This window comes from Lolium rigidum, chromosome 1 (genome assembly GCF_022539505.1).
Source record: "Lolium rigidum isolate FL_2022 chromosome 1, APGP_CSIRO_Lrig_0.1, whole genome shotgun sequence".
In the NCBI taxonomy this organism is placed as follows: domain Eukaryota; kingdom Viridiplantae; phylum Streptophyta; class Magnoliopsida; order Poales; family Poaceae; genus Lolium; species Lolium rigidum.
Window position 1 is genome coordinate 309,214,586 of NC_061508.1, and position 25,224 is coordinate 309,239,809.

Below are 25,224 nucleotides of genomic sequence, written 5' to 3' on the forward strand. Positions count from 1 at the left end.
CTAAAGAAAGGCTTTCTAAAATTGTTAACATTCTGCCTTAGTATTCCTCAAGTTGCGTACATTGTTTGATGCATTTTTTTTATCTCCCTTTGATTATCGTTCAGCAAATATTTCAATGAAGATGTCCATGCTCTAGAAAGTTTTGATCAAATTTCGTTGTGTATGAACCAAGATCTACAGATGTAAACCTATTTCGCTTTGCATTTTCAGAAAACTAACCAATAGTCCTGACACATCAGCTTGTTTGCAGGGGAGCCGTATTGTTAGTGTTCTCCTCCACATGTTTAGCGAGCTTCTGTGTATTTATGTTATTATCACTTACGCAGTAATGATTTTCTGATGTTTATTGTCTCGGCAATTGGTCTGTTACACTTGATTCTATTTTTATCCAGAGGTCCTTTTCTTGCTATACCTCTATATATATTTGGAATATATGTTGATATGTACCTCTACAGGAAAGTAACCTTTGTTTCTATTTGTTTTAGGTTTGATGTAAGCTATTGCTGCAACTGTTTCTCTGGCAGGTAATTCCCTGTCTTCCCCTTGCACCACGGTGTGTTTATCTTCCGCTTATATACTTTTTGTTCGTTCACACATTTAGATAGTATAGCCAGGGGAATTTATATTTTGGTGTTTCATGAAAGCGAGAAGTTGATTACTTAGTATGAAGGTGTTTATGTATGCATGGCCTAAATCTGTTCGAGATACTCTTGGTGCAGCATGTATCATCTTTTCATCAGTTTTGCAATAATTTTTTCTCCAGCTGTGTATTGTAGTGGAGGGCAGACTATTTTAATAATAATAATTGGTTCGGTTTATTACCCTGATGGTGACACTGCGAAGGGCTTGTCACTTGAGCTTGTTGAAAATGGTTGAATTATTGTTTCGCAATCCATTTGAGTTCAGATTATTCATCACAAAGGAGCAAGCATTGCAAACAAAATTCTTGACTTTATCAGTTATTTTGCACTTTGAAATTGATCCGTAACCTTTGTAACCACACCATTGCAGGGCCTTGTCTAATATGTTGAGTGGAGTGCAAACATGGTAGATGTGGAAATAGACGTAAAACTGAAGAACGCTAATCTTCAGGCAAAAAGGGAACAATTGCGAATTTGGATTGGATTTAAGCCCCCAGTGACTAACTCAAAGCCAATCCATGACCAGAAATTCACAGGAAAGGTGGGTTGCACATTCTCATTGACAGTGTATTTATCGTGATTCATGTGACAGTAACTAATTTGGTTCATGTTGATCTCTTCATAGGAGGTAGAAGTTGTCCGTGGGTTTAGCTTGATCGTTGCCGATCGCTTCATAGGTCAGTGACACCCTATCCTGTTAGTTATATATATCAAGGTTGAACCTACTGATTATATCCCTTCATCTTTTGACACCTGAGCTACTTATTCTTCCTTTTTATCTCCAAAATGAAATGTAGTTGGACCTAACAGACGCACTCCGAAATGAAAATATAGGAGATCATTGCAGGAAGGTTAATAGAGTTTGAATTTATAAGGACATCTATAAAAGCCTAGCAGACACACTTCATATGATGTTCATAGCTAATGTTGCTAGCTATAAACTTGCTCTGTTTTTATTTTGGTGAAATATACCTCAAACTAAGATTATTGGTTTAACAACACTAGGCAAGCTATTACCATTATTTATGGTGTATCAAGTTACCTTATATGAATATTGGTCGCTGCATCCCTTCATTTCTTGATAGCCAATATTTGATGATAAATATTTCTTTGTATCCTTGTATATATCTAGATGAATCTTGCAAAAAGATAATTATGTGCTTGTTCGTCATACAGGATATCATCACGAGGGATGTTGACTCCAGGGATGGAGGAAGCACGGCAGAGCATCCGGCCAGCAGTGGGGATGTAAGTGCGGATAAGGTCGGCGGCGGCCTGAAGAGGCAGGGGAAGATGACGAACAGGGCAGGGGTTTGGGTTCCACCGCCACCGTCCTGCGGCAGTTGGGGGCCTCTTCGTTGCAGAGCCGGCTAGGCTCCACCTCCTCCATCCCTACCTTGGCGCTGCACATGGGAGAAGCTGCACATGGGAGAAGAAGGGGGCGACATGATGAGGACGAGGGGTTGCCGGGATGGATTCTGCAGCGCCGTGTCATCTTGTCTCCTGCAACCAGCCCCGTGACTCTTTTCTCATCGATCTCGCGACGCTGCTACACTCCCTCTTCATCAACATCCACATCACGGTCGTCTTCGCGTCGAGCTGGCAGCGCATATGCATGATCCCAGGTTTGGTCTCTCTTTGTTCACCATTGTTCACCTTAGCTCAGGGGAAATAGTAAAACAATGTCCTTGATGCAGCTAGAAAGCTTGGTGTCACCAAATGTACTAGCGATAAGGCTCTGATCGTTTTTATCATTGTCTACAATGTATCAGTTAGCAGGGAAGGAATAATAGTAGGTCACCCATTTATCCTTTTGTGTTATACATTTCTTATTTTCCCCTGAATTTTTTACCTATTGAATAATCTTTTGTCACCTACAGGTTACATGGTGTTTGCTACAGTTCTGGGAGTTAGCCGATGGCAATATATTTGCACTTTTATTTTGGTGCTTAACAGTTGAAGGTAAATAAATTGCAGTCTTATTTTATTTCTTTATGCTAAAAACTCAAGAAATGACATGTTGTACTTGGTTTACGAGTATTTCTTGTATAGAGAAAGCTTTATATACAAATCAGCATTACCATTTTGGTTGTTGATATATGGCACCACCATATATGCATTGAGTTCTGGACCCAATATATACAAAAAAAAATCTTTCTTTACTTGATGATCAGATATTCTTTCACATGGATCATAAATAGCCCGCGGTCTTCTTCTTTGTATTCTTCTTTATTCTTATGCAGTTTATGTTTTTTCACTCTTTAGGTATGTAACTGAAAATCTACGTGATATAATTGCAGTCAATTGCAGGTGTTAACAGTATTCATATGCACCAAGGAGCTCTAGGAGTTGGGGAGGAAGGAGGAGTCCAGGGACATCAATTGGCAGTGCCAGGAAGTTCAGCAAGAGGCGTGCAAGAGGTTCACCATCGTTGTAGCACACCATAGCTCAGACCAGAACCACAAGAGATGGAGTTTGACATCCTGAAGCAAACAAGGTAAAAGTTATCTGAATAAAAGTGTTAACCTACTTGTTTGTGTGGTGTCTGATGTGTGGGTGAGAGAATGAGAGCAGATTTTGAATGGGTACGGGAAAATGTCTTTACATGTTCTTTTATTGGGTATCCAAGGATATGTTCATTATTTTCTCAGCTGAACCTATTCAGTATCTTGGATGTCATGCATCTCAGATTTATACTTGCGAAAAAATCACGAGTTTCTCAGATCTTAGGCCACCGTATGGATATCTTGGAAGGTTTTTTTTAAAGAAAATGAATGCTGGAATGTATGCTCATAGGTAGATGAGTTGTAAAGGAATAAAAATCTGGGTAGTGTATTTATACAATAGCATAAGTTGAGTCATGAACACTGGAAGTAAGATTCTGAACTTCTATTTATGGCAAATACAAAGTCCAAAGCACAAGCTGTATAAATACAAGTTAGTACATGTTTATGTAAGTATTCATGAATGACTTTGCAAGATCATTCTTGTGACACAAAATCACGTTCTACTCACGAATAATTTTATATACCTGTAGTCCGAGAATCCCACCTGTTGTGACACGAAATCACTTCCTTTTTTCAATAATACTAATGAATTTTCTTATGTTCTGGAAAGGCCAAATAGAACATGACTTTTCTTTCTTTGTAGCACCGGTGTTGATTGGAGTAAAAATACAGACATCAACTAAGACAATCGCAGGTTTGGTCCGGCATTTGAGGTATTGACTTGGTTCTTAAAGGTTAAATTTGTTTTTAGTTATTAATTTTTGTTTCTATTCTTTTTAGGTCAAAATAATGATGCTTTCTGCTATATTCCTACGGTATAGATAAATCGTTTATCTATTTTTTTATCTTCAAACCCAGTAAATGTCAACTATGTCCGGTCTACTGACTGATTGTTTTCAGACAATGCAAATAAAATGCTGACTTGATGTAATCTACTGCCATGCAGCCGATATTGTTATGTCGTTTTTTTAGGAGAGGGAGATCCCCCAGACTGCATATGTATTTGATAAAGAAAATGTATTGCAGCACGTACTTAGCATTTATTTGGCCTGTTCTTTATGGAATTTAGTTTCCTAATCGTTTCAGGTTCGGTTCCAAGGCCGCGTGGTTTTGTCTGGATGGATCCCCTCTTTGACTGTATTCTTGGAGCCATAAATACTGAGGTTAAACTCTGCTTCTCTTACTACTAGCCTGGTTGTTCTATGTATTTAAAATGGAGCTTCACATGGGCATGTTCTCTGTGCTATTAGCTTTCTACATTGATGTTTCATGGTCGATATAAATTAGGCGTGAACAAAAAAGAAGTGCAAGTTTGGGGACTTAAAATTGATATAGTTTATTTCATTTGCGCTTACTGAAAATAACAACTCTATGTGATAACTGCAGGTCAAATGTGAGGATATGATGAATGGCATACTAAAGTCTGCATATTTGTGGTCATTGCCTTCCAAGCATGTTCTCTGTGCTATTAGCTTTCTACATTGTTGTTTCATGGTCGATATAAATTAGGCGTGAACAAAAAAGAAGTGCAAGTTTGGGGACTTAAAATTGATATAGTTTATTTCATCTGCGCTTACTGAAAATAACAACTCTATGTGATAAGTGCAGGTCAAATGCGAGGATATGATGAATGGCATACTAAGGTCTGCATCTTTGCGGTCATTGCCTTCCAAGCAGGCCGTTCAACACTTTCAGCCACATCAAATATGTTTGTGGCAACGGTGGAACAATCATCAGTGGAGATCGTGGGTACCAGCCCGATGAGTGTAATCGTGGTGGCCGCCGAGATCCCATCACACGGGAGCGGGTGCAATCATCCAGAGCTAGGTGTGGGCCTCGACTGCTTCTTCTTTGTAAGCATCTGGTTGAATCTGATTTCCAACTTCATACATTGATGTTTTCATGCACATGTTACAAATCATGTGTGTTCCTACCGCTGCATGATGAGAAGGGTCTCTAGCTATGGCCCCTCGGCAATCTCCCTACCCCCTTCATCAGCTCAGTAGCTCACTATTCCTTAACGTATTCTTTCCCTCCCATTCCTTAACGTATTCTATTGACTTTTCCATGTAATTTTGTTTGTTATTTATGCAGAGAAGATCTGGTTTTGATCATCGATTGCCCAAGTACCAGTCAATTCTTCTTATGTTTATCACTATCAACTAAAGCCTAAAACGATTGTTTTTAGCCTGGCCTTGCATGCCCAAGTGGTACTTTAGTTTGCCTCCATAGACCATGCTGCAACAATGACCAATGCAACTTTGGTGTATGCTTCTGTTGATGTTCCTTCTACACTTCTATTGCTCCTGAGTTTTGACAGAACCTTGAGCGTTAGTTATAACAATATATTATCCTATTTTCCTCATTGTATATGAGAGTTTGCTACTCCATTCGTAATGTATGTGATTTATCCAAATTTTATCTTATCGACTGTTTTTTAACGTAAAAAATGTATTATTATATTTATTACTTTTATTTTGTCCTCATATAAAATATAAACCGACGCAAATTTTACGGGACCGTGCGCCAAGGCGCACATCTAAATCTAGTATATACATCAATCGCCACGCATAGCTAATCCATCCAAGAAACAAAAGGATATCGCCTGTTCAAGTTTAAAAAAGCCACGATTTTCTATGAACAACACTACTACACTACTACATCACGTGAAGGTCCTGACTGATCAAGTGTTTAGAGGAAAATCAAGTACGCGCTCAATTAGTTGTGCGCACGCACCCGACAGTTATCACCCTTAGCAGATTTGGCATTGCGGACTCAACATACTCGGGTTCAACATACTCGGGTGCTCACCCGTCGCAGATCCGCACATCGGCTGCGGCCTCTTCTTCGATTGCTGCTCCCTTACATGGATCAAGCCATCAAGTTCATCAGCCATGAATATCTGATATCCAAATTGGAAGCCCGATCCAGCCTGATGCTACACGATTTCGTATACGAGAAGCATATACGACAATCATATTGTGTACGCATCCCATAAACACATGTAAGATGGTTTCTTACTTCATATATGTTGCATACGGACGGTGACTAAGATTAACTGTAAAATATGGTTGCGATGATGATTTTCTAAGATTCAGCTCACCTATGCAAGTTTATTAGTGAAGAGAGATAAAAAAATATAAGTTTGAAATTGGAGAAACATAACTATATTTAGTCTGACTTATATATGAAGCTCATGACTAATTTGTATGGTCCAACAAACTTGCAATATACAATGACAGAGTGTGCACTACAATATGAGAAAATAAGTTATTAAACCATACTAAAAGCAAAATGCGGATGTCTAAAATGAAGTCATCACGTTAATCCACATAGGCTTGAAATAAATATACCGTTGATTTTCCTATTAATGGTTAAGATTTAGCATATCTAAAAGTTACGCATAGTTATATGTACATGACAACTCACTAAATAAACAGGTAGGTGAAAGGTGAGAATGCAATTATTTACAATGTATCATCAGTGTTAAGGTGAAATAATTAACTCTAGGTTCTATACCGGTATTGGTTAGCATTATCAACAATTATTTGATAATATTAACGAGTAAAATGTTGATATCAGTAGTGGATATAATTACTTCAAGGTCTTTGGACTTCAATGAAATCAACTTTATGTTGTTTGAAACCACAATCCATGCCAATAATCCAATAGCAAAACAGATCTTTATTTTTTCGGGAAATTGGTTCAGAAATATGTGAAATAGCTACAATTTACCATCCTTATGTTTGAAAATTTTATTCTAATGTATTAACACAAAAGGAATATGTGTCACATACATCGACACTGAATTCTTGGTGGTATTATAATCTTGAAATAAGAGTATTTAACATAGTGCTTGGTAGTACTATAATTTTCTTATAAGATTATTTAAATAGTATATTGTAGGGATTTCTATTTTCGTGCCCTCAGGTCCTTAGTTGTACTCAGTTTTCCCCAGCTCCTTAGTTTTTCCTCAGTTTTCCCCAAGCCCTTGTTTGAAACCCGCAGAAGCAGCTCAGACGGCAGGATTCCCGTTTAGTTGACGTTCTGTCACGTGTGGGGCCGCGTCTTGTGGGGCCGAGTCGTGTGGGCCCGCGTCGCGTGGGGCTGGTAGAAAGGGACCGCGTGGGACAGGACGAGAAGCGTTTGGTTGCACGTGAGCAGGAGCTGGGTTCTGTCTCTCTCGGCCCCAAATTGGCATCCCTATTAAGTGCACCTTTTTCCCCTCTTTCTCTCTGTCCTTTTCACCAAATTAGTATAAAATCTAGAGAAGCTTGCATTTCTGACTTTTCAATTATTTGTGCCTTTTGGCTCTCGTTGTTTGCCCAATATGGCAGCAAATCTAGTACTCCCTCTGGTTCATATGTATGTAGTTAAATCTAGAAGCAAATCTCCAGGATAATGTACGATAAATTCACAGTCATAGTAAATCAAGAAAAAACTAAGTACGGCCAACAAAATATAGTAGACTAGGGATAGATAATCCCTAGATAATATGGATAGATAATAGGCTGCATACACAGCAGCCAACATAGTAACAGGTTCTTCACAGCACCATCATACTAACATAACAACAAGGGATCCCTAGCTAACAACAAAGGGATCCCAACAACAAACTAGGAGGCAGCAGCAGCAGCACACGTCCGAGGACTCCGCCTACCCCATCCGGATCTCCCTCCACTTGTTGCTCTTGCTCCCCTTGGGAGCCTTGGGCTTGAGCGGAGGCATGCGCCCGGCGGAGATCTCCACCCGCTGCAAGCTGCGGAGGTGCATGCCGAGCGCCCTGTGCTTGGCGCGGAAGGAGTGGACGTTCACCGTCGTGCCGACCTTGGGGAAGGTGTTGCTGATGTTCTCAGCATGCGTGACGAGGCAGTTGAAGTCCGTGGCGCCGAGTCTCCTGGTGCGAAGGGGCACTCGTACACCTTCTTGGCGAAGTAGGAGATGTACTGGCCGACCCGCAGCCTCCGCAGCGCACTCGGCGAGTCTTGACGTCCTCCCGCTCTTCGTCGCTGCCGACGTCGCTGCCGTACATCTGATCCATATCAAACAGAAACTAGTGAATGAGCTGCAACGATGACTAACGTACATGATAACAAAGTTAAGAAAAACGAGTCAGCCTCAGCTTAGAGTGGACATGATTATATATCTACAGGGGAAGGTGTAAGCGAACTAAAGCTCATGCACAACAGATTTGTACACAGCAATGGTTCGCTGAACCCTCCCTGTAAAAATTTGTGCCCAACCATTCATCATAGGCAAAGAAACAGATTCTAGATCTGAACTAGATCTGAACTTGAACACATTCGAGATTATTTGCAAAATTAAACGGTTGATATCTTTTGATTAGTGCATAAAATAACTGATTGAGATCCCATGATTACTTGCATAAATTAACCGATTGAGATCCAATATTACTTGCATAAATTAACCGAACAGCCGAACCCCAAATCTTAAACGAAATCAAGAAGTGATCAAAACAAAATGGAATAAAATCGGCGCAAATATTAGCCCAATACTCATCCATCTACAGATCCATCTACACCAGCAAAAATAGGGTTCAAAAAGGAATGGGGAACAAAAAGGAAGCAAACCGTAGTTACCTCGTTCCATGGGTCCTCCAGGGAGGTGTCGTAGGGGTTCGGGGGCGGGACGTACGGCACGGGGTCGTAGGGGTCCCATCCCGCCGGGATCCGACCGCCACCGGTGGCAGCAGCCTCCGATGCACCGGCGACGGCGGCGGCGGCGGCGTCGTCCGTCGAGGGACGGGGCCGAAGATGGAGGCGTCGCGCTTCGAGCCAACCTCGACGATGGGATTGGCATTCTCCTTGTCCATCTCTCCGGCGGAGGAAGAGGAAGAGGGAGAGGGAGAGGGAGAGGGTTTTTTGCTTTGGAGAAGATGATGGGACGTGGGAGAGAGTTGGCGATGCGTGAGCGAGTGAGAGTGACAGAGACAGAGGCGAGGAGGCGTCTATAAAGGCGAGGGGTGGTTAATGCGACCCGCGTCCTACGCGTGCACAGGTGCACGTCCGCACGTCTTGGACTTCCGCAACGCGACACGCGTCCACGATTGCACGTCTCGACTTCTCCACCGCGACCCGCGTCTACGCGTCAACAATTGCACGTGTCCTCGAGTCTAACCCCGGAAATTTAGATATACTCAGGTATACCCTCGAGTCTTATACTAGCATTTTTTGTGTGCTCAATTTTCCCCTCGAGTGCTAATACCGGCTAGTGCAATATACTCAGTTTTACCCTCAAGTGGCTGGTCAACAGAGAGTCAACAAATGGGATTAACTAGTTAAATGAGTCATTTAATGTGCAAAAAAATCCTAAAAAGAGTGGCACTTACTCATGGAGTCTTTACCACAAATTGACACTTCTCAAATCATAGATAAATCATAGATAAATCAAGTTTTACCACAAATTGCCACTTCTCAAATCACCTAGTAGCTATGAAGGTGCATGGTTTTCCACAATAAGCCCTTCCCAAAACAGCTTCCCCCAAATCATACTTTGTCTAAATGAGGCCACAATTCTCACACTGATGTATATTGGTATTGCAAATAGTTTGAGGTAGGCCAAGATGGGTTTCATTGTACAAAATACGCATTTTCCATTTTTTAAATCTCATATTTGAATCCCTTAGTCTATTTACTACTCAGGTGCCCTTGGTTTCTTGATAGTACTCAGTTTTTCCCTCTCTCTTCACAAATTCTCGCAGACGTGCATCATCGCTCTGATTGGTCTAGCCCATGTCACGCGGATCGTGCCCACCGACCATTGATCGTATGATATAGGGAACGGGCAGGATAACCCTCTCTCTCTCTCGTTGGCGGTTAATTAGCTTCCACCCTCTAAGTATGCTTCGAAGGGCGGTTTTCTCGTATTATTTTTCACGCGCTAAAAATTATAAACTGTTTTAGGCGTTATTTTTCACGCAAAAAATGATAAACCATCACCGATTTGTTGTTACCATTACTTTTCACGCAAAAAAATGATAAACCATCACCGATTTGTTGTTGCCATTACTTTTCACGCAAAAAAATGATAAACCATCAACAATTTGTTGTAGCCATTACTTTTCACGCAAAAAAAATGATAAACCATCACCGATTTGTTGTTGCCATTACTTTTCACGCAAAAAATGATAAACCATCAACAATTTGTTGTAGCCATTACTTTTCACGCAAAAAATGATAAACCATCAACAATTTGTTGTTGCCATTACTTTTCACGCAAAAAATATGATAAACCATCACCGATTTGTTGTTGCCATTACTTTTCACGCAAAAAATGATAAACCATCAACAATTTGTTGTAGCCATTACTTTTCACGCAAAAATGATAAACCATCAATAATTTGTTGTAGCCATTACTTTTCACGCAAAAAATGATAAACCATCACCGATTTGTTGTTGCCATTACTTTTCACGCAAAAAATGATAAACCATCAACAATTTGTTGTAGCCATTACTTTTCACGCAGAAAAAACCTAATTTGTTACAAAAGCTGGTTTCGATGAGACCTAACCAAGTTTGGTATACATGATGGCATACCTATAACAACAAGGAATATCTAAAAGGGAAAGTTTCAGAAAATTTAGGGTGAAAATGATGCCATACATGATGCTGTTTTTCGAGGTTTTGACCTGAAAATCAATTGGGTATTGTAAAGGGAAATAAAAAGTTCGAAAAATGTAAAAACGAAACAATCTATCTATCTATGTATAGAAGATCAGCTGTATGAAATTTGAGGTTATTTAGAGAAGGTAGAAAAAATCACCTTGTTAGAAAAGCTGGTTTCAGCGAGACGAAACGGCATGCGCTTAAGCAAAGTGATTTTTTTCGAACATCTCCAAATGACCCCAAATTTTCCATACATGATGCCATACGTGTAACAACAAGGAACCCTATCTAAAAAGTGTCAAAAAAGTTTGCCCAACCGTATAGCTCTATCAAAAAGAACCTCACCATGGCGCTAGTATAATTTTGGGATAGTTACAAACTTTCGTTACCTAACCTTCAACATGAAACTTGTTTCAAATTCATTTTGGCCTACAAGAAACAAATCCCAACTTGATTCGAGCACCACAGCCTCCAAACGATGCCGATGCCGATATCGGCATGGTCGGAACGGCTATGCTCGCCGCCATCTGCTAGGTCAACGTCGGGATGCACCCTCAATCCCGTCCCCTCATTCGATCACCGACACACCGAGAGATACCGCCGAGGCCAATGCCGAACGTACATGCCGATGCCAATGCCGATCATGCATGCACGCCGGCTGTGGGCACGGCCACGCCGACCCGCTATGCTCGGACGCCACGGACCGCCGCGAGGTCTTTCCCTTCGCCACCACACTCTCCTAGCACCCACCTATACACGCCGGAAAGGAGAGACACTAGTTTTCTCTACATTGCTCGCGTTCGTGTCCGACACGGTCAGTCAAAGTTTTGAGGTGGTCGTCGATGTCGTCGACCATTTCTTCTCTTCTTTGCATGGTTAAACGCGTCTAGTTCATATCTATCTAATGCGTCTGGTCTCGCCTCATGCGGTTCTTTGTGGACGTCGATCTCATCTCGGCACCCCGCATGCCACCTCCTCCGTGCCATCGTTGTAGAGCTCCGTTTAAAAATCTAATCATACCCGTGTATTGCCCCTTGTATCAGCGTCATGGCCCCACTTGTCATTTGATATACCGAAGCCCCACTCGTTCGCGTTTTGGTCAGGGATACAGCGATGCTTACGGTCAAACAAAGATGGATGGTCTGACGTGTCTTTGCAGGCTCTACGTGGCCCCACTAGTCAGAAGATAACGGTCAACCATTGGGCAACCGGCCGTTACATCACGTGTGATGGTTTCAGACAAACGCTTGGGTAAAACTGAGGAAAAACTAAGGAGCTGGGGAAAACTGAGCACAACTAAGGACCCGAAGGCACGAAAATAGAAATCCCTATATTGTAATGATTACCATTCTATAAGTTTGGATACACCATACAAAAAATATATAGCCATATCCGAATGTTGTCCTCGCATTTGCGAGGGCCACCGTGCTAGTTCTTCTAATCATTCACAAAACCACTATTTTTTATGTAACGTACAATGAGAAACAAAACCTGCTGATCACCAACATAAGGTTGGGTGGTTAGAAGGGTGGTTGTACCCCGAGTCCACCAAAGTTCAAACCCCAAATTTGACATTTGTGTGTCTCATAAAGGCGGAATATTCATTCAGTGGGAGGCGACGTTCTCGTCGACAACGAGGCGCTCGTGGTGACTTCACCAATTTCAAGATTCAATCCATCGGTTCAGTCTTCCGGAGGTGCTCATAGAGGTAAGATGTGCGTATGTACGTTCATAGGGGTGAGTGTATGCACGTGTATGTGAACGGCTACGCTTGTACTGTGTTTCTCAACAATAAAAAACCTGCTGGAGGGCAAATCTGTGCTCATTGAAGAAAGTGAGGTAGATCCGGTGAAGGACGGCTGGGTTAGGGTTAGGGTCTACCTCACTTTCTTTTAAGACGACTTGGGTTGCGTCTCATATAACGTCCCTACACAATGTTCGATTATCACGTAGAGACGAAGATAAATAGGGCCTGCTCCAAAACATCTCTAGGTGACTTTTCTCTTGCTCCAGAACTCAACTTTGTAGATACAGATCGTAAGATCGTATTTGTTGACTAGATGCATTCATATTTAGATAAAGTAGACGCACGTAGCCTCCAGCTGTCGGCACAGCTCCCACGCACGCCGCCTCCATCCATTGCCGCTCACCTCCTAGGTCGCCTCGCTAGAGGTGACTCTGGAGGCCCCTCCCCCACCCTAGCGAGCCGCCCCTTGATCTACTCCCAATGGCTGCTGCCGCCATCTTCACCGGTGGTGGTGGCCACACCCAGCCTGTCAAGAATTGAGGGTGGGTTTGAGGGAGCCAAGCTCCGAAGGTCTCCGAACGTGGGTTGTGGCGGAGGTGTTTCACGTCGGCAAGTTGACTAAGGGCATGGGCTCCTCCTCGTTGCGCGGTTCAGCCGGATCTAGCGGAAGATAGCCCCTATTCTGCCGTCTTCTTCCTCGACTGGCCTGGACGGTGAGGTTCGGAGCAACAGATCCAACAGGGTGCCGGCGGGTGGCATGGGGAGCTACTAGCTCATCTTGAATAAAGGTGTCAGCCCTAGGGTTTCAACTCGCGCCAAGATGATGATCTATCGGATGCATGTCCCTACGACCTGGCTGGATTGTCGTGTTCCGGAAGGCTCCGCCGGTGAACTCCACTGGGCCATTCATACTTGGAGATTGCTGGATCGGGTGGGATTCGGTCGTGCGCACCCATGTTTTTCTCTGACTGTTTGGTTTCAGAGGGAGCGTTGCGAAGCTCTGCTGGCTGTTACCATCATGGGGCATGCTTTCTTGTAGCACAGTGAAGTCAGCTGGCGGAGAATGTCATGGAAGCCGAGATCTGAGGACTAGCAATGGTGATTCAAGTCTTTGTGGCAATGAGGAATTGGCTTGGTGATTCGTGACTTGGGGGCAACGATATCGTAAGAGGGGGTGACAACACAGGAGAAGTTTGATGTCTTACCTTTTAGGGTGAAAATTCAAGATCCAGCCTTAATTGGTTGTGTCTGGCAATAGTCTTGTTGAAGGCATTGTTTTCTGAGGAGGCCTTTCTGCAAGGTGAAAACCTAATATCTATAATCGGGCGATGACGGCGCTTGTGCACTGTTTTTCTTCTTGGAGGCGTCGTTTTTGAGAAACTTGACTTCTGGTGCCGTCTTGGTGGTGTTAGTACTCCTGTTGAATGGAATAGATCATGGTAGCGGGACTTTTTATTTTATTTTAATGTTCTTCTTTTTTGGGTTGTGTGCATCCATAATATCACTAGGACAATATGTTGTTGTTGAGTTGGATGTAATTGGTATCTTTGTGATATCAATATACACTCTTTATCGAATATTATTTAGATAAAATTGAGTCAATTAATATGAAGCACATAAAATATGTTTTGTGAAGTGGTAGGTTCCAGGGAATACTTTCTCGTGAGAATAAGCTATCCAGTGACTTACGCATAAACCATTAAACCCAAGCCGTTGCCAACTCAACTCATAAAATTACAAAGCTTTTCTTGAGCGGAAACTACAAATGTAGCTCGGGGCTACAAGTAGGCCACTTTTATCGAAAAAAATTGAAAATGGCCTTTTGAAGTTTCAGAAAGTTAGAAAAAATCGAGATGTTGATAATGATGTGTTCTATCAACCCAATACACCTTATATTTTGGATCACACAAAAATGACAAATCTGACAGTTTTTATAGGTTTCAAAGTTTGCACTGTTCACTACTTCGGATTTCCATATCTTTTATTATTTCACAGCCTAAAACATTGATAATTTGCACGTTCATAGAATACATCATTGCCTATGTCAAGAATTTTGTTCAAAAAAATTGGAATTTCAGATTACCATTTTCAAAAATTTCAGAAGATGGCCTAGATGTAGGCCAAGCTTCAAAATGTCGCACTCTCTTTTCTACTTTTTGTCTCTGCAGTTTTGGCAATACATGCACCTACCACAAAAAATACATCGAATAACAAATCTTGCACTCTTTCAGCCAGGAATTAAACCTTACAGATGCAGCCAGAAAACGAGCATTTTGGTTTCAATAGATATAATAGTATGGTTCATACTAATAAATTTTCTCCAGGAAAAGATATCAGATTATGCATGCACTACACATCTCTGTTTAGCATTGGATGCTTTAATGAATGCAGGATAAAGTTAAGAAATAAGGAAAATATAGGTAACATCGACACCGGGGTTACAGTGATGTATCTCCATGTCATCTGCGATGGTTCTGATGGCTGAATGCCACCGATATTTTTTCTATTACAACACAACTAACCACAATCAGTTTCTATGGAAAATAGTTCGGTCCACCTGGCTACGATGATTGTTCAAGAAAGAAAACTGCAAGAGTCCGATGAGGCACAATCAGAATGACACCAGAATGCCAGATTGGAAATGAGAGCGCGAGCGCTTCTGGGAGAGATCAACCCATTGCTCCAGAGTCTGGACGGTGAGCCATCAATGGCGATGCCGTGGACCCTAGATCCAATCATCCAGTGGACTGGCAGGTTTACTGACCTGATCCCCAGAAAGACCTCCTATGAGTGGTTTAGCACCGGCGAGACGCATATTGTAGTGGACGTACTCCAGCCCGCGGTACAGGTCCTGGTTATGAAATGCCTTCGCCTCGTGCACCTTCTCAGATACGTGCCAGTTGATGTTGTACCTTTTAGCGCCAAAGCATGTTTGGCTTAAGATCCGAGTCGCAAGGGTTTGCAGCTCAGGTGTGTCAGTCCCATGCACCGACCACCAACAAACTACAAGTTGAAGGAATACAGGGTTAGAACTTACTTCATTCTTTTAGTATGAAATGAAGTACTACTAACAATGATCGCAATGGATACATTAATATTCTGGAAGTCAAAGTGGAACGAAATAAATGCAAACTTTGTTTCACCAGATCACGAGAGAATGGGCTCTACTTTACCTTGTGGTAATTCCATCATTTCCTTAATTGCTGATGAATCTGAACCCAAAGAACCCAACTTTCTTCTATATACTTCAGTTTGTGCTTTGACTTTCTTTGGATCATAATTACCATTGGCCATTTGGGTGATGCAGGCCTCAATACCGCTGATGACCTCAGGATCATCACAGGCATGGTCTTTGTAAAAGACCCTGGGGTTTAGCATGTAACCAGCAGCATGCAGTGGGGAATGCAAGTAAATATCCCATATCTTGTCAACCCAAGACAAAATATCACCATGCGTATCTCCAACATGGCGCATCATCTCTTCTTTAGCACAATCCATGGCCTCATACAAGATACCCATTGGACAATCTTCACGCTCTAATTTAAACAACACCGTGACGAATGGAATTGTAACCTTTAAAACATCAGCCGCAGCACACCAAAATGCATCTGTCTTCACTATGTCACAGATATACCGGAAAGTACTGCTAGCATCCCAATCAGAGGAAGCCCATTCAGGAGAGTTAAACATCTCCACCAGATTTGCTCTCTCGGAAACTAGCTTCTCTAGTGTCAAGAATGCAGCAACATAGTTCAAACAAGAATTGCTCACAATCTTGACGTTTCCAACCAGTTTAACTGGCATCTCATTGCCATGTATAAACCTTGTTATTTCCTTTGCCTTCGTTAGAACCTCACTGATGTGACCAAGTGCTGCAATTTTCCCAAGCAGAAAGTTGATGCAAAAGTCAGCACACAGCGGGAAGAAGAATGAATGGCCATGTGTCTTCAGCACTCTATGCCGTGCATTTTGCATATATGGCGATGTGTCATTCATGACAACTTGAACTATGTTACTGGCGCCAACTTCATCAACCACGCAAGAAATCATTTCTTCTAGCATATCCACGTCCTCAATGATTGCAGACACATCTTTGGATCTGAGGAACAACATGCCTTTCCTGCAATGTACCAAAACACTTACGAAGCTTTTTGCACCACATCCCCAACTATCCAGAATTACACTGCAACCACTTTTCTCCCATTCTTGCTTCAGTTCCCTTTCACGGCTCTGTGTTTCTTTTAGTTCCTCCAGCAGAAGTGATTTATATGTAGGAATTCCAACCTGAAACTTATTGGCAATCACACGAACCGTCTCCTTCAAATATGACGAGTTTAGAAAATCAGGCCCATGTCCAGCTTCAAATATGAACTTGCGTACTGCTTCTATTGTCAGCAAATCGGAGTGAGCATTTGCCTCCATTAGTGCTTCCAATTGTTGTAGCTGTGATGGAGAAGACATGTCACAGAGGAACTAGAGTTAACTCGCTGTCCTGAAGAGTTTTTTGGCCTCTTATTCGTCAAACAAGGATTTTGATAGTTTGGGCAAGTGGCTTCTAAAGTCTGGTCTCCCTGCAATAATTAACAGCTTTAATAAGCAGTCATGTATCCAAAGCGCAATTCTCATATATTACTGGATTCTCACATAACAAGACCACACATGACGTACAACTACTAAAATGATCCAACATGTACCATAGCTAACACAGAAGAGAATAAACAATAGTACTTGATGCCATATTTTATTCCGTGTAACTGGTATCAAGGAGCTATTGCCTACAGTCCGAAACACATTTACCAACTGCCAGTTGATAAAGACACGACTTTTCACAAATAAAAGGATTATTGCCGTCACGGGGCAAAACAATCTTTTCGCAACTATATGATGCATGAACAGTAACCATGACAATGCAGTTGAAGATTTTCCATCTTCAACATAACACCTTCCAGAAGTATGTAATTTTTTTAACTGATAGACAACATAATTCTTCCTTGCAGATACAAACAATTGTCTAGTGAGTTGCCACATGAGCCATACAAAACATTCCATTAAAGTAAAACCCGTTGCCAATTTTGGTAATACTAACGGAGCAGTTTCGTAATATTTACAGACTAGCTATATTCTATTACAAACAACGTGCTGCAACTTTTGAAGCTGGCGGGGAGCTCTGTACTTTACTAAAAAAAGGGAATGGGAAAGCAAGCTGGTCCAAGGCCTGGAACTAGGGTCAGCTGAGAATTAAACAGCCATTGTAACATTAGGCCATTAGCAGAATGAAAGCTGATTTCTACAGTAATAATATCCCTGCAAAACCAGCCATGTGCAGCAGAACTACCTTTTGGTGCAAAACTTAATCCCCACAATACCATATTCACTTTGTAGATATGCCCCATCCAGAGTATAAGCCCTACCCTGTCTACAACTGCCCCCACCAGATCACCACCCAAAAGGGGGAAAATGTTGTGCCCCCTCAGTTCCAAAATATAAGATGTTTTGGTAACCTAAAAATAGCCTATAAAGGTCTTATATTTAGGGATGGAGTTAATACTACTGTATTTAGCTTCGCTAATCAACCTAGGACATCTGATTGGTCACTCTAGTTAACTAGAAAGGCAGTGTTATATGGGAACGCGTGTCATAATTTATTTACCCAAACCGGACACCCTGAATCCGCGTAGGATATTTGCCATATCTGAATTCTTTTTTTTGCCGAATCAGACACCCGAATCCGAGTCGGATTCCGGAACCGTATCGGAGTCCGAGTACCACTTACAGAACACCTACTGAGCCAAGACCTGAACCTAAAACTGGGGGAAAATGAATATTTTCTTGTAGATATACTAGGATTAAGGAACCTAAAGGTCCCTCCCTTTGTTCAGCCCAGATCCCTGAACAGGGCACGGATCACAGTCCCATCTCTTTCCTTCAGGGGCGATCTAGATGGTGTGCTGCTTTTGCACCGACACACCCAAAATTTGTGCAAGCCAGCGCGGGATTCAACTAATCACCGGATGATAAAGAGAAAGATAGCAAATGCTCACCGATGATTAAGTCGTTAAGACCGCGGACGGGGCTGAGGAAGAAGCGACGGGACGACGCGACGAGGGGAGGATGGGGGCGGCGGCGACGGCGACGAGAGCGTGAGAGGCGGAGGAGTTGGGCGGGGCGAGGCTTCGGCGGCGACGTCAGCTACGGTGCCAGGGCTTAGCGGTGGGGTGAGGTGCGAGAGATGGATTCAGAGCCGCACTTATAGCCGCCGCCGATCTACGCGAGAGCGGGGTTGATTTTGGAGGGTTCACTTTGGGAATGGAAATTCACGCGGAAATGCGGCGGGTTCTTCCCAAATTCATCCACGCCTCGGCCGCCTCAGAGCCGTTACCACTGTTCTCTGGGCACTCTCTATACAAGGCCTCGGCCCATTCCTCATCCCTCAGATGGGCCGATAGGATCCTGGGCCTCGTGCCGCCTTGTCAAACAAAATTCATTGAACCAAGCACAACCTCATGCAAAAAAAAAACACCAGGAGCCAGAAAAAACTCACTGCTATGATCAGCTTATTGGTTCCCCATTTCCATTACCAAAGTGAAAACTATATACATATACATACATACCCTGGCTAAAAATCAGGTCCACTCATGCTACCATGCTTCCATATGTGTAGTGTATATCAATATATAACGGGGACAACTTGTCACTGAGAAGTGATGAGCTTCTACCAATTGCCAGGAAACGGCGAAGTGTTGGAAAAATCTGATGGCTGTTATGAACACGGGGACTCACTCAGGCCATGAACCTTGGCTCTCTTTGTGCCCACCGGCGAGCCACGCTCTGTGTCTGCATCCACGGCGGCTCTGCTTGTGGATGGCTGAGGTGAAGAAGCCGTCGCCGCTTCGGGTTCAGTTCTAGCTCTGGACGTCGATTCGGACGGCTCAGTTGGGGGTTTCAGAGACACAGATCTCCCACTGCCGTTGCCAGCCTTCTGCTGCTCCTCCAGTATCCTCTGCAAGTATTTCGCGTGCTCTTCGATGCGTAGCTGCAATTGCCTTTGCATCTGGCAAGTTAAACACAGTCACAGATTGTCAGAAAACCAACAACCTCGGGGCAGTTTTCTTACTCCTACATGACTTTCAGGTTCGGATATCTATCTCTGGTGAAATGAGCTTATGTCAATAAAAGATTGCATTCTAGAACGCACCTCCAGTTGTTCATGGAGCTGCTTCTGAACCTCCAGTTGCATCCGTAGAGCTTCTGCCAAGTTCCTAAGGAAAGTAGGGAAGATGACATAAATTTGCAAGGCCATGGTGTCTACTATGCATACTCAGGTGTAGCAGTTCAGAAAGCTCACTTGTTTTTGCACGGATCACTTCCACTACTACTCGCTTGCACCCTCTTGATGTCCGAGGAGGCCTTCTTGTCTGCATACAGTATTATGCATCAGAATTCAGAATGGTGAACTTGTAAAGCACCCATACATATATTACTTTGCAACAGCATTTATCTTTTCTTCATTTTTACCTTCTTTGGTCATCTCTGGAATATACTTTGCATGGCGATACTTCTGTGAAATAATAAGAGACAAGACGTAAGTACGAAAAAAAATAGATGTGATATTTGATCTTTTTCAGTGGAGATGGAAGATTATTCTTTAGTATAGTACCTGCAAATGGCTCTTTACATGATAGATGGTGAGGCCATCAACTTTCATAAGTTTCAGCACGCCCTTGGGAGTTGCTTCTGCACAAGATATTCAAGTAAACTTTTTAGAGTTAAAAAACAGAGAGTTACATAATATGCGGGAAATAAAACGATAGAATCACCACCCTACTTTCAGGTCCTTCAAGCTTGTTCACGGCCTCTACAAAACGCTCATGGAGCTCCAGTGTCCACCTCAATCTTGACTTGTTAGATGCTGCAGACGCAGAAGATGACAAGGATGCGCTAAGCGGTACTTTAGCTGGAGATCCTAGACTCTGCACACTCTGATTGGAGCAGGATGATACTGGAAGTGATGAAATTTGTGGTGCCGGTGTGTTGTATATGTCCTGAAAAGCAACATATCAAATCAGGAATTATAAGACTTTTAACCCTCATATTACAAAAAATATAATGTCTCCGTAAGGGCAATGAACTCACATCTAACTGAGGACTCTCCTCGTTATCAGTGATGGCAATTCCTAGCTGCTCAGACAAGTATTGGAACTCCATCTGCTCGGCAAAAGCAAAGGCATGGTTTTCACCATGGAAGCTGCCATCTGAAGCATCTCCAGAAAGATTGAGAAACTCCTTTATATCATCATCTGACTGTTCCGCTTCATCATGAACATTGCCAGTATCACCACTGAGGTGCAGGGAGGAGCTTGATGACTGCCCTGGGAAAGCTTCTTGCTCAAACTTGGGAGGGTGAGGCAGGAAAGGCAAAGCACCCATTTGCCGGCATGGTGCCTGCAGGTTTATCGACGATGACGAAAACAAACTCGTGCAGAACGTTGAAGAATTTGAGGGCATAGGGTCTGAAAAATTGGGATGCGAGACGTGCGACAACGGGCTTTCAGGGTCAGATTCAGAGTTTCTTTTCTGAAGGTTAAATTGTAGGCTACTCCTTGGCAAGCTCGACGATCGGATCAGCTCGGTCTTGATGCTTGATGACTGACTGGTAGATGACAAATTATCATCCAACAATCCAAGGTGATCCAATTTATCATCTAGCAGCTTATGAACTGAAGATTGTGAGGATCCACAGGCATAAGAATGCGCTGTTTTGTCTGGCACCGCGATTGGCTTCGCAGCAACAACACCCTGGGAGCTCATGCTGCTTCAGTTGATTAGCTGACCTGATCTTACACTGCTCAGCACATCAAAATAGATGCTTGTTAATACTTATCCAAAGAAAAAGTTCAGAATGCAAATACTATTCAGAAAATGTCGATGCAGAAGTTATTCACAAAGATTTTTTTTTTGTACATGCATAAGAAGCTTGTCTATGACCACAGAGACCAGTATATGCTGCAGCTGCCGTTATTACACAATGTCATGACTTCTGTCTAAGTAATAATAAAATCTGTGATGTGCCAACAGGAATAGATCTGAATCAGTGGTTATTAGCACTACTGCATACATCACAAACTACATGTCCACATACCCACACACTACCCATGCCCAGGTGCCAAATTTGGAGCATCAGAGGTAGGGGTGAAAACCGATAGCAGGTAGTTTCTTGGAACAATAAGAAGAAATTCGTTTGGAGACAAATCACTGGTTTACTAGCACAGCCCATGAAAATTCCTGTCAATGCACAGGAAACGAGAAGGGATAAACAGGAACAAATTTCTGAAAGAGGACAAATAGAGCACATCGACCAGAAATGGAAAAAAAAGAAGAGGAAAAGATCTTTATTCCCCTTCCAAATTACATATTCCAGCACTAACCATACTATAAGAGTTCGCCTAAAAAAATCAACGGAAGCATGGCAAAATCGCCAAAACAATACAAAGGAGGGGACAAAGAACTATTTTTCGACAAAGTGGACAAAGAACTATGGCCTCTAGAGCCTAGATTGGAAACAAGGAACCTAGGAGACATCGGTACGCAGACGAAATGCATGAGATCTTTGTAGCCCCAGTCTCACCTGGAAGAAGAAGATGTGTAGCAGCGCCAGGAGATTCAGAATCTGGAAGGAAATCCTCTCATTCTGCTATCTCCACTCTCTCTTCTTGTCTTATCCAACACGAACTCTCCTTCCCTCCGTAGAGCTCTCTCTAGAGAGGGAAAGAGTCAGAGACGCCTATAAAGTCTCATCTCTCTTCTCGCAAATCATTGGTGCTTGGTGACTACACTGCTCTTTTCTTGTACTACTCCTACTCCATTCTGGTTGGCTGCCGTGCTTCGGTCTTTCAGATGGCCTATTAAATGTGTAGCCTTTGCTTGTATTTTCCTATTTGTGTTTTGATTATTTTCTGATTTCCAGTCGATGTTTGCTAAAATGGACTCCCTGTCAGTTCCAACTTTTTAAAATCTTGAGAGCAGAAGAGGTCAGTAATTTTTACCACAAAATGCCAGCAACCATTTCTGGTATATATTCTTTTCAAGGGCCTAACACGGCCATTTGTGGCTGTGATTTGGTGTGTCAATGTTATCACGTCTGTCCAATGCGAGTACTAATTACTTTATTTACCAAGTCATCGTGTTGCTATCTTCAGATAATGTTTGGCAACATGCTGTTATATCACTATTATGTCTGAAAATCATGTGCGAGATAACAAGAGTGGTAACCGGTTAGTGCATAGTCAGCTAGATTTTGTGTATGTGATGCATTTTCGGATAATTGGAGCAAGAAATTCACAAGTATACTCTATTATACTATTGTTCTACTGGAATTAGTGAAGATATATATATCAGGAAGGCATATGAAATAGCAGCCTTCCAGATTATACTAGTGTAGAAGTCATCACATTTTGTTAAGACATAAGAGGGGTTTGCAATAAGTGATCATTACTCTTCCGCAAGTATAAATTAAACTAGTCCAGGTAGTGTGTCTGACATAAGCATAGGCTTAATCAACCCAGGGGTAATAGAAAAATGAGATGGATGGAATCTGGGTAACCTCTGATGTAATCGAGAGGGCAAGCAACATTGGCAAACCGGGGAATCGGATTATCCAGACAAAAAACAATCACCTGGGAGAATCATAGTTAGCTCACCCCGGTGGGGTGGGGCTGTCATGCTCAAGTGAGGACAAATTAACTGATGGTGTGTGCAAGTGCAAGTCCGCTTCGAAAATGATGGCGATTTGTTTAGTTTAATTAGATGATGTGTGAGGCAGAACCTGCGTTCAATTAGTGGTCAGTGCAGCTACTTGCACAAGAGTGGATAACACGGCCCCATCAGTTCATTGTAAACAACTAGCAAGTGACAACTAAGTTTGTGTAAGTCTAGGATGACTCCTAAATGCTGGCAAACGGCCAAGCAAAGCCAACCAAAATTAAGCAAATCCATCTACTCACAAACCCCCATATCGTTTGTTTGTACCACAAAACAACTGCTAATCTTTCAACAACTAGTTGCAACCAAGGCTAGCTTATTGGGTAAGCCCTGAACATGCACAAATCTATTTTGGCTTATAGATGTAGATACACCCACTACTCAAAAAATATTTTTCAACATATCGAAAAAAATTGAAAAAATATCTAGGTATACATCAGGACATTCTATGTCCCAAACAAAGTTTCACGAAACTTGTGTAAGGGCTCTTTTGATTTATAGGATTTGTATAAGAATTATGTAGGATTTAGATCATATGAGAATTTTTTCTACACTAGTTGTTTGATGTATAGGAACGTATTTCATAGAAACTAATTCGATAGGAATCTTGTAGTGTCAATCGTATAGGAAAAACATAAGATCATACCTCATGGAAAATTTCTTTGATATAATCAAAGAGAACTCATCATCTTATAGGATTCAATTAGGCATGACATCTTAATCCTAAACTTTTCCTATTCCTATTTTTTCCTATCCTATGAATCAAAGGATCTCTAAGAAAGACAATTTTTGGTGCTTCAAAATAGCTTCTGACGGGATATTTATTTTTTCTTTTTTACACAGTTAAGAGAAAATATCTTTTTCACATAAAATTTTGTGTGCAATCACAGCATGTCCGAGTGTATACTCGGGATTTTTTCACCTTTTTTCTATTTTAAAATAAATTTAAAATGCCATACTAGGTGCATTTAGATCTATGAGCCAAAGCACCATGTCCATCCTTGAACATGGCAAAACTAGCCACAATGTGACACAAGTGAAAAGTAGTGCATGGAAGATATGGCGACGAAATACTTTGTTTTTTCGATAAGGGGAATATATTAATATCAAAGATATCAATTACACCCAATCTCTGCAACAACACAACACCCTAATGGCAGTACGGATGCACACAGCCAAAAAAAGAAGGAAAAAAGACAACTAAGACAACACCCTAATGACAGCAACAATACAACCCCACCAAGACAACACCTAAACTCCAAACTCTTCAAAAGCGACGCCTTCAAGAAGGAAACATAGCACAAGCACCGCCATCGCGTGATAAAAAATCTCAAGTTTTCACCTGAAGATAGTCCCCGCTCTCAAAACAATGCCTTCAACAAGGTCATTGACAGGCAAAACCAATTAAGGTCAGAACTTGGATTTTCACCCTGAAAGGTAGGACTCTGAACTTTACATGTGCTTTCGCCCCCGCTTCCATACTGTTGCTGCGAAATCCAGAACACCAAGCAAGTCTCTCAACAACGCAGAGACTCGAAACTCCATTGGTAGTCCTCCAACCCAACCTTCATGATATTCTCCGCATCTTTGTCTCCACCATGGATCAAAATGTCACTTGATGGTAACAAAGAGTAGAACTTCGCGCCGCTCCCTCCAGACCCAAACGGTCGGAATAAAAAATAAGGGTACGCACGACCGAATACCACCCGATCCAGCGAACTCCAAGCATCAGTGCACTGTTACATCCGCCGGCGGAGCTTTCCGAAACACACCACTCCGGCCAGATGAAGACGAACTGGCCACATGGAGGTCTCCATCTTCGCACAAGAAGAACCCTAGGACCACCAGCTTTATTCTCCGAAGCAGACGAGTAGCCCCCCACGCCGCCATCCGTTGGCCAACGACGACGAAGGAGGACTCAGTGGACAAAATGTGCTAAAATAGTA

At 42.3% G+C, this 25,224-nt stretch overlaps 1 protein-coding gene and 1 long non-coding RNA gene across 3 annotated transcripts; one reads left to right on the forward strand and one right to left on the reverse strand.

Moving 5' to 3' along the window:
• The first annotated feature begins 461 nt into the window (after positions 1–461).
• LOC124684124 lies at positions 462–4,551 on the forward strand. Its single transcript, XR_006996914.1, has 9 exons — positions 462–524; positions 1,012–1,182; positions 1,267–1,318; positions 1,818–2,266; positions 2,522–2,603; positions 2,942–3,138; positions 3,792–3,861; positions 4,235–4,311; positions 4,535–4,551. It is a non-coding gene; the product is annotated as an uncharacterized LOC124684124 (long non-coding RNA).
• Positions 4,552–19,066: 14,515 nt separating this feature from the next.
• On the reverse strand, positions 19,067–22,406 carry LOC124684125 (protein PHOSPHATE STARVATION RESPONSE 3-like). 2 transcript variants are annotated; one of them, XM_047218514.1, is made up of 8 exons: positions 22,152–22,406; positions 20,654–21,365; positions 20,346–20,562; positions 20,178–20,254; positions 20,036–20,078; positions 19,866–19,935; positions 19,716–19,779; positions 19,067–19,571 (listed from the first exon to the last, which is right to left on the reverse strand). In XM_047218514.1, exons 2-8 carry the CDS (start codon positions 21,326–21,328, stop codon positions 19,281–19,283), a joined length of 1,437 nt encoding a protein of 478 aa, XP_047074470.1. In that variant the 5' UTR covers positions 21,329–21,365; positions 22,152–22,406; the 3' UTR covers positions 19,067–19,280. The 2 variants fall into 2 exon arrangements, with proteins under 2 accessions (XP_047074470.1, XP_047074469.1); XM_047218513.1 differs by having other exon boundaries at positions 20,654–21,362; positions 22,146–22,406.
• Positions 22,407–25,224: the final 2,818 nt, after the last annotated feature.